At 40.4% G+C, this 9,398-nt stretch overlaps 2 protein-coding genes across 4 annotated transcripts in view; both read left to right on the forward strand.

Annotated features, from left to right (window-relative positions):
* LOC122082870 (dual specificity protein kinase YAK1 homolog) overlaps nucleotides 1–362 on the forward strand; it is a gene marked incomplete at its 5' end in the record, with an annotated part of 4,916 nt that extends 4,554 nt beyond the window's left edge. Inside the window, 1 exon segment of the mRNA XM_042650677.1 lies at nucleotides 96–362. Within this exon segment, the coding sequence (XP_042506611.1) occupies nucleotides 96–172 (77 nt within the window).
* A 4,977-nt stretch (nucleotides 363–5,339) lies between these two features.
* The window catches only part of LOC122081925 (alkylated DNA repair protein ALKBH8 homolog), a 46,327-nt gene continuing 42,268 nt past the window's right edge, over nucleotides 5,340–9,398 (forward strand). For all 3 annotated transcript variants that reach the window (XR_006141255.1, XM_042649342.1, XM_042649343.1), the window contains exon 1: nucleotides 5,340–5,750. Coding sequence is in view for 2 of the 3 variants with exons in the window: in XM_042649342.1 (XP_042505276.1) it covers nucleotides 5,448–5,750 (303 nt within the window). In the remaining variant the exon portion in view is untranslated. The remainder of the gene's footprint in view (nucleotides 5,751–9,398) is intronic.

Genomic DNA, 9,398 nt, shown 5'->3' on the forward strand with positions numbered 1-9,398 from the left:
CCCCCCCCCCCCCAAAAAAAAAAATAAATAAATAAATAAAGGGTGGTTGCTATATTTTTCTGATGCCATCTTTCCAACCCTGGCCTGTATTTTAGGACGTGGCTCTGGTCATCCCATCACCACCATTCCTCCAACATCCCATGCAAGAAAGGACTATGGGAGGATAACATAATGTTGAAGACCAGTACATCTTCCCTTGCAGGACGGTTCATGTATTCTTTTGTTGCCAAGGAATTTGTATTTGATAGTTCTATTTGCGTTGCAGGCTTGTGCAATCTATGGATATCTTTCAGATCTTTTTGATCAATTGTGGTTTCATAAATATAATTTATGATTATGGAATCTTCATCTTCTTTGTGCCATCACTTCATCAGAGACTACATTGGGTTGTCACTTGTGCCAAATTTGTATCAGTATCTTGTAGTTATTTTCTGCATCCCCCACCCCCTTCCTTTTCTCTGAATGAGATTGAAGGAACTAAATGTTGTTATTAAGGTATAAATTGCAGGTAAATGTAAAAGCTTCAAATGGGGTTCGCCCTGGAGGCCAATACTCTCAGTTTATTTGACAGGTAATGCACATACTTTTACATTTTATTTTTGGGGTGTTTTATTTTGGGGGTGTGGAGGGGGGGGGTGTTGGTGGTGGTGTTGGAATTTAAATATATATTTTAAAATTTTCTTCCACTTATTAATAGTTATATTTTACTTGCAGATCACCATGTCTGAGGATTGCTAGCCCCAGTGGATGGACCCTTTTGCCAGCCAATTGAAGTCTTATTGATTGTATTATTCCAAGTTGAAAGATCTGATTTTTTGTTTTCAACTATGAAATGGGAAATTATGGTTGGACCAAGGAGGATTTTTTTTGTTTTTTGTTTTTTTTTTTGTTTTTTTTTTGGGGGTGGGGGGGTGGTTGGGATTGGAGTTCCTTCATGTATCCATGTTTAACATGAAACCAGGATTTGTATCATGAATGAATCCGGTGTATGTGATTTATTCCATCTCTAGAGCGACACGAATCGCCCCACCCTCCCTTTGATAATGAAGCTAAATGGTTTTCTTACTTATTTTTGTGTTTTATTATAGTTTTTTTTTTGGGTGAATTGTTTTGTTCTAATTTTTATGAATGGGAAGTATACAGGTTTCAGAAAGGTGGGAGTTTTCCTTGGTTCTGAGATTGGAAATACAAAAACTCTAACCTGGACAGTAGTTACTGATTACCTAAACTGTTGCTGTTTGGCTGATACCGTTTGCGAGCTGGGTGAAGAAGAATTAGTTCCACTGCTATTGAGATATACTTTTGCCAGGCTTTTCTCTGATATAGAACACAATTGCCTATTTCATAGCTGATGGTTTGTTTTGGCCTGTGTCGGGCCCCAGATGGTTTGGAATTTTGGATAAGATTGGATTTTCATCTTTTGGGGAGTAGGGGAGGCGACACTGGCTGAAACTGCTGGAGTTGTATACCAAATCTGTGAAAGGCAACTAATGGAGCGAGAGTTTAGGGTAATTCAGTGCTAGAAATCCGACTCCACCTCCTCCTTCCCTCTATTTCTTCGTTGGCCTCACCCCATCTTCCTTGCACCCTTGCTACCCGCCACCCACCCGACCCTTGCCCTCTGCACCCTCACCCCCTTCTGCCCCGACCTCACCCTTGCAACTCCCCCCTTCCACCATCCACCTCCACCCCAACATCATGCCCCCTGTCCCTATGCTCACCCCTGGTTACCCCCCTCCCACCCCAACTCTCCCAACTAACGTTATGGATGGTGTTCCGCTTTGAAAGTTACATGCTTACAGATGGTGTTCTGCTTTATGCAACTATCTACAGGAAGAAGACGGGTCACGACCATAGGCCACCTTCCACTAAAAATAAGAACAAGAACCATGTACCAAAATTTCTCGTTTCTGGCTTTTTTTATCCGGTTTGTTTAAAAAAAAAAAAAAAAAAGTAATATTAAAAAATCGTGGACACCACACAGAAAATTCTATTTTCTTATTTCCGTAAAACAAAAAAACACCAGAAACGTTTTTTTGGATGACCACCAAATGCAACCCTAGTATTTTGAAGAAAGGGAATGGGTTTCATCGTTGTCATCTCTTGGATTGCCCTTGAAAAACCCTTTGAACAGCTCCCTAGAGTATATGGACATCAAACTAATCAATTTCAAACAAAAGAAATTGATTTCCAACAGATTATCCAGTCATTCTATGGTTAAGATAAAATGCAGAACGTAATTTGATAATGAAAGTTGAGGTCCCTAGAAACACAACCCTAAAATGATGCAGAAAGTAATGGAAGAACAAGAACAATCAATGCATATATTTATGAGGTTTGGCAAAATTATCTATGTCCTCAGTGATATGAGATCCTTCTTCACTATCAATAGAGAATATGATTACAACGCTTGTCCTCACACCTCTTTTAGATTGCTTGCATTATAGAGAAAGAAAAATTATTACAAATATATAGTGGAAAACCCTAATACCAGAAAGTACAAAATTATTCTCAGTAAAGTCCCAAATAAAAATTCAAGTGGGGAACCACCGTTATTTGGGGAGCTTGCACTAGTACTCCTTGGATTAAAGTGCGATAGAATACAAGACATCGACCCTCAACAATCCCAAAATCAACTAAGGCTGCATGACATGGCATAGGTGGGCAAAAGGTTCGCAAGGTTGTGTGTTGTAAATGGATAGCAATGTACTCATTAGCACACCAACTTCGGAAGAGATCAGGGGGTGGTCTTCTTTAAAGTGGTTGTTTTTTCCGGCTCATATAGCCCACAAGGTTATGCAAAACAATAAATCTCTTTCCATGTGTAATGAAAATATTAATGTCCTTGACATTTTATCTTATTAAAGATTTCTTTTTCAATCAATTTTTCTATCTTTCAAACATAGCCTCTATTCATGGTTTAAGATCTCGTCGAGATTTCACTAATATCTCTCTTTTCAAAAAGGCGAGAGGAGACGTATGAGGAGTTATAATTGTACAAAAACTCGACCGAGATCTCGCCCCTATCTCACCAAATCTCGCCTCTCTCTCTCTCTCTCTCTCTATATATATATATATATATACTTTTTTGAAGAAAAAACATAAGGAGCAAGAATTTTAGTGTTTTTACTTGAGGTTCTCCATTCTCATACTCATTGAAGCTTAAAGAGTAGAGAATATTATATCCTCATCTACATTTGAAGTTACTTTAATCTTCAGTATGTGAATGTGATGCATCAGTCATCAACGTCAATTGTTAAACAATTAAGTAATTATCTATGATGTCTTTTAAATTTTTGTGATTATGTTATGTCATGTGTTGATTGTGGAATGTGGATTGTGGAATCGAGCATATTGGCCTAGGGTATGAAGATAGGGTACGATGTCAAAATACCATTTTAAGTTGATTTAAAAAAAAAAAAAAATTGATGTTTCCATTGTGTTTAGAATGCCTAAAATATAATACCAAATTTCAGGGGCTACAAATACCATATGGCCACTGAGACCAACCACCAAGTTGATTGGGAGAAAATTACATGATTTCGCCGAAATCTCACCCATGAAATCTCTTTTTTGGATCAGGCAGTGTGGGGTGATAACAAATTTTAAACCTTGCCTATACTAGTTTCCGAAACCACACTAAACCAAGGAAACAAGAAAAAAAAAAAATAGGGTAATTTACAATGCCACCCCCCGGAGAATGCCAATATTATAGGGACACCCCCTCTTTTTCACCAAATTAGACTCAGACCCCTACTGTCAGTCAGTGTTACATAATATATCAAGAATGCTGATATCAACTACTATATTTTATTTTAAATACCAAAATGTCCTTACTACTATATCCTTAACTTGCCATCCACGACTGAACAACAATATGAGAATCATCTGGATGAAGCGCCTCGACCTCCTTCCTTAATTCCTCCACTGCAACATTATGATCGGTGGACAAGCGTTCCGCCAACACCGGAATCTTTTGACCCACGGATGCGTTCCGCCCAAGAACGGCCCTAGAGAATTTCGGGTCTCAAAGTATGGATTCTAGGTCAAAATCGTTCCAAATCCTCTCCTTTTCAAACCCCCCTCTCTCTTCGTCTCTGTTCAAAGAGAGGGATTTGTGGCGAAATCCTCCCGCCATCTCCCTCTTCTTTCTTCCTCCTCTCTCTCAAGTTTTCGTTCACTACTGCGAGCCTCTCTCTTCTTCTTGCTATCTACTATTATTTCCTTTCTATAATAATGGTTTTTGCTATTTTGCTGCAGGATTTTTGCAGTCTCAAGTAGCAGCGACGGTGCCCGTTCTTATAGAGTAATTCTGAGCTTTGCTTCTGGTCCTTCCTTACAGCCTTACTAGAAGTAGAGAGATTCCAGTTCTTCTCCTTAGCTCTTCATGTATCTCTATTTGCTCTTGTCTGCACTCTTCACTACAGAATGGTGTATCCCCTCTGTAAACAAATTAACCCATAATACCGATCAATCTAACAACCCACATGAACAAAAAAGGGAAAATCCAATTTAAGTAACTACCCCTTCTAATTAAAGCACTGAGGCAAGATGATTTCATTAGAACTGGTAGATGATGATTCCTTGAGAACCCAGCTTCCATATTTGCAAGAGAAGCCAAACCCTAGTCTTCCTCAATGAAAGTAGGTCTTCTTGTGGTGCCCTCCATGATTTTCTTTATTAAGAAACTAGCAGTTACTAATTCCTTGAGAATTGAAATCCAAATCCAAAAAGAGAGAGAGTGAGACGCGAAAGAGGTTAGGATGTTTCCCTCATCAGCGGCAGCCAATCCAGCCCATCTCTCTCTATCTCTTTCCTCGGTATCTACTCTCATCAGTCTTGCAGGAGATGCAAGCAGGATGATATTCCACTTCGATGTTGCTCTCTTTGGTTGATATTATTGAAGAAGAGAAGAGAGATCATCATCTACCACAAAGAGAGATAGATCCTTGAAGATTTTTTTGGACAGAATTGATAGTTGCATCTTTATTACTTAACCTGCATTTTTATTACTCATGGAAAGAGAAGGGTAAGGCTATGGACCATGGGGTAAGGAGCTGTGGATGGAATCTGGTTTCTGGACTTAGGTAATGATCGCGGTTGTTTTCTTCCCCATATAGATTCTCAACTCTCTCTCTCTCTTTATTCTTGGGTTAAAACATTAGTTTTAGTGAATAGGGTATGACAGTCATTTTAACTCTTCATTTAATAGTGACTGATGGAAGAGGGTCTAAGTCTAATTTGGTGAAAGAGATGGGGTGTTCCTATAATAATGGCATTCTCCAGGGGGTGACATTGTAAATTACCCTAAAAAATAGTATGAGAATTTAATGTTTTTCCGGCTCCAAAATTGTTTGCCTTGCCTTACGTCAGAATCGAAGTTGAAACTTCAAACACAGATTGTCTTCATCGCTAACGGGGCGCGAGCCATAATCTCAAACGCAGAAATGGGTACTTCAAGATTCACCCGCCCTAAGGGCTTAGATGGAGAATCAACCCCTAATCTCTTTGTGGCCAACTGCGGGCCGGCTGTTGGCTTATCACTTGATGAGATTGCTTCAGCGTTCTGCAAATTTGGGGAAGTTTGTGGAGTCTACCCAGCTGATGAAAGTGGTGCTCGTGTCATTGTTTCTTATTCTGAAGTGGGTTCTGCCCAAGCAGCCTTAAAAGCATTAGATGGACACTCATGCTCTGATCTCGGAGGACGTGTTCTGCACATACGGAACTCCATACTTCGACCTCCTTCCCAGGTTTTAATCTTTAACTCAAAAGTTTAATACGATTATCTTTGGTTTCCTTTTTGTTTGAGTTTAGTGTATTTTTGCGTATTTAATCAATGATAGAACATATTTAATCAATTAAACACAATAGACTTGAAATTCAATTTGGTCAGATTCTGAATATATTTCAATAATTTCGAAATACAACAAAGTTTGTTTCATTCTGTATTTTGAGATAGCACGTAGTTCAATAATCACGTAATGGTAGGTTTCCTATGTCAGAATAGGAGGATTCTATGTATTTGATGTATGGACTTAATTTCTTTACCTTTAGTCACTACCTTCCTCAAGAAAATACAAATTTTAAACTTAATTCATGCAAGCGTTATAGTCTTGTACCAACTACTTGGTTGGCTAATGGATCATATTCTACCATCCAAGGAGCAACTTGGATAGTTCTTCTTGAACAGTTTCTCAAGGGATGTTTTGAAAAGACTCCTTTGCAAATTGTATGCCTTTCCGAAAAACGGATTTGGCAGTGGAAGGTTCATTACGAAAACAAGATGCTGTACAATAATCCAGATATTCCAGATGATGCTGACCAGTAGAGCATTTAGCTGAATCTTGTGCTTAAGAGATAAAATGTGCTCTATCCAAGTTATAATGAAGTGACCTCCGGGATGAATTGAGGATTGAATAGCTGAGTCCCAATTGTTGAGGAGATAGGGCAAGAGATGACTAGGTGATCTGAGTTGTGAGTATCGAACCCACAAAGAGGACAACATGAAGGAATGTTTTAGCCCCAAGACACAAGTAGCCTATGATGAGGAACTCTATTGAAAAGTAGTTGCCATGTAAGATATTTGTGATGGAGAACCCTTAGGGAAGGGAGGGGAAATCAGAGTAGAGATGGGGAAAAGGAGATCACACTCACACATTCATTCAATAATCAAATTGCTCTCTAAATCTTCAGTCGATTACAACCAATATATAGAAAAATAGGAACATGAAATTAGAAACTTAACTGAAATGGAAACTAGCCTAAATTAGGAAACAACTATAAAAGGAAACCAAAGCAAGGAAATAAATCCTACTCCTACGTTCAAGTTTGGAAACTAAAAGCATGAAATAAAATACTGGGTAAACTACTAATTTTATTTCCAACCCTTGTTGGACCAAAACCCTGGGCTGGACCGGTTCTTCTTGGCTCTTGGCTTCCAAAGCCGGTCATGCTGGTCCAACCAAGAAAGGGCAGCCGTATCTGCATCAACTCTCCTCTGAAAAGAACTCGACTCCGTCGAGTTAGGGAAAGGACCGAGGAGACCGTCTGAAGGAATACGCTGAATGAGGAATGATCCCACCATCTTCTTGAGCTTAATTTCAGGGAGATCTTTGGCAGGATGAAACTTCATAGTCTTGTTGGCATGCTTGAAGGCATAGGTATTGGCATAGCCACAATGCTGTACTTTCTTATCAAATAACCAAGGTCGACCAAGAAGGATGTGGCACACCTTCAGAGGGAGGACATCACATTGGACTGTATCCTTAAATCCACCAATAGAATATGTGACCAAGCACTTATCTGTGATTTTGAGATTAGTGTTGTTCACCCAAGCAACCTTGTAAGGATTAGGATGTGGTTCTGTATTCAATCCCAGCAACAGCGTCTTCAGAGACAACATTAGTGCAACTGCCTCCATCAATGACCAAGGTTAGCAACTGATCATTGCACTTCACACGAGTCTGAAAAATACTACTGCGGCGCCAATCTTCATTTTCAGTGGCCTTTTGAGTGGTCAACACATGACGAATGACATAAAAGGGATGTTGGTCATCGTCACTAAGAGTGTCATTGACTTCACCTGTTGTATGCTCTTCTCTTAAATCAACTGTGTCAGAACCAAGTTGCTCTTCGGGAATATATGGCAGAGGAGAATCCTTATCAATAAAAGCAACCAAACGGCTAGGACATTGGGCACTGATATGCCCAAATCCATTGCATGAGTAGCACCGAACTGTGAATTTTGAAGAATCAGAAGGTTTATCTGAACCACGCCAAGGGGGTGAATATGGGCGAGTAGGCCGTGAAGATGACATTTCAGAAACATGTCGAGGTGGAGAATACGGCCGACTAGGTCGTGAAGAAGCCATAGATGTAGCACTTGCCTGTGGCTTGCTAGATGACCTCTCTTGGGTAGGAGACTATTGCCAACTAGTATCTCGAGAAAAAGTATCTGCAAAATTTCTCCGGTTGTATGGGCGTTTCAGACTTTCCTCAACCTGATATGCTACTTGTACGGCGTCTTCCATTGTAGGTAGTCGACTAGATGCAAGGGCAGCACTAAGTTGAGGGTGCAGACCATTGCGAAATTGGGCCACTAAGACTTCTTCATCCCACTCAAAGTCAGAACGAGTGGCCAAATAATAAAATCTAGCAACATACTCTTCAACGGTCAAATTCTCTTGTTTCAACTGTGCAAACCTGAGATGCATGCGTTGCTTGTAATCAGAAGGCAAGAATCGCCGATTCATGACTTCATACATTTCAGCCCAAGTAGTGACCAACCCAATGCCTCGGATTCGGTTCTGTTGTTGTTGCTTGATCCACCAGACTCGAGCCGTGCCTTTCAGTTTGGCCTCTGCAAATAGGATCTTTCGAGCCTCAGTCAACCCGTACCATCTGAAGAATGTATCTAAACTGTGAATCCAGTCAAGGTACAATTCTGGATTATTGTCTCTATAAAAATCAGGGACATCCAGTTTTGCTGCTCTTTCTGCTCCATCATCATGTCTACCAGTCCCATATGGTGGTGGAGGTGGTGGTGGTGGTGTATGATGTGGTGGTGGTGGTGTTACTGGCAGATCCTGTGGGGTGGTGTTGGAAGAATCCCCAGACTGAATGGGACTCTTTCCTTTATCTGCTGCCACCAAACGATCAATAGAAACTTGCATAGATTCCACCATTGTTTTTAGGGACGTGACTATGTTAGTGAGAGCATCAAATTTTGTATCAGTTTCTCCTTTATAAGAATTCAGCTGTTGAACAACTTCACTATTGGCTACCATGGTGATGAGTAACAAAATAGCACTCAAAGAATAATGGTAGAATAGTAAATAACTGAATGCTTAAAGGGCAGGGATAGAATGGGAATTTTTTTTTTTTTCGAAGTTCGAACTAAACCACAAAAAGGATAGGGGTTTGATTTGGAAATAAAAAGATATGGGACAAAAGGGGAATAAAGGAGAAAGGGAGGGGTATTTAGGAAGAATGGAGAAACTAATTTAAAGAAAGAGTTTAAAAGGAAGAATTGGGTTTTCTTCTCTGTCGATCTCAGGACCAGCAGAGGTGGGAGATCGTGGCTGTGATACGAGAAGGAAAGGGCCTTACGACGTCGACGGTGGGGCTTGGAAACCAGGTATGCCTTCTTCTTCTCTTCTTCTCTTCTTCTCTTCTTCTTCGTCTTCTTCTTTTCGTCGACTCTCTCCTCTTCTTTTTCTTCTTCTTTCTTTGCCGTCGGACACAGAGAGGAGGCGGCGGCTGCTGTCGGAAGGGAAAAAATGAGAGAGGAGGCGGCGGCTGTTGTCGGAAGGGAAAAAACGAGAGAGGAGGCGGCGGCTGCTATCGCTCTCTCTGCTGCTTCTCCGACGTCGTCCTTCGCTTCCTTCTGGTTCTGTTTT

This window comes from Macadamia integrifolia, chromosome 6 (genome assembly GCF_013358625.1).
Source record: "Macadamia integrifolia cultivar HAES 741 chromosome 6, SCU_Mint_v3, whole genome shotgun sequence".
In the NCBI taxonomy this organism is placed as follows: Eukaryota; Viridiplantae; Streptophyta; class Magnoliopsida; order Proteales; family Proteaceae; genus Macadamia; species Macadamia integrifolia.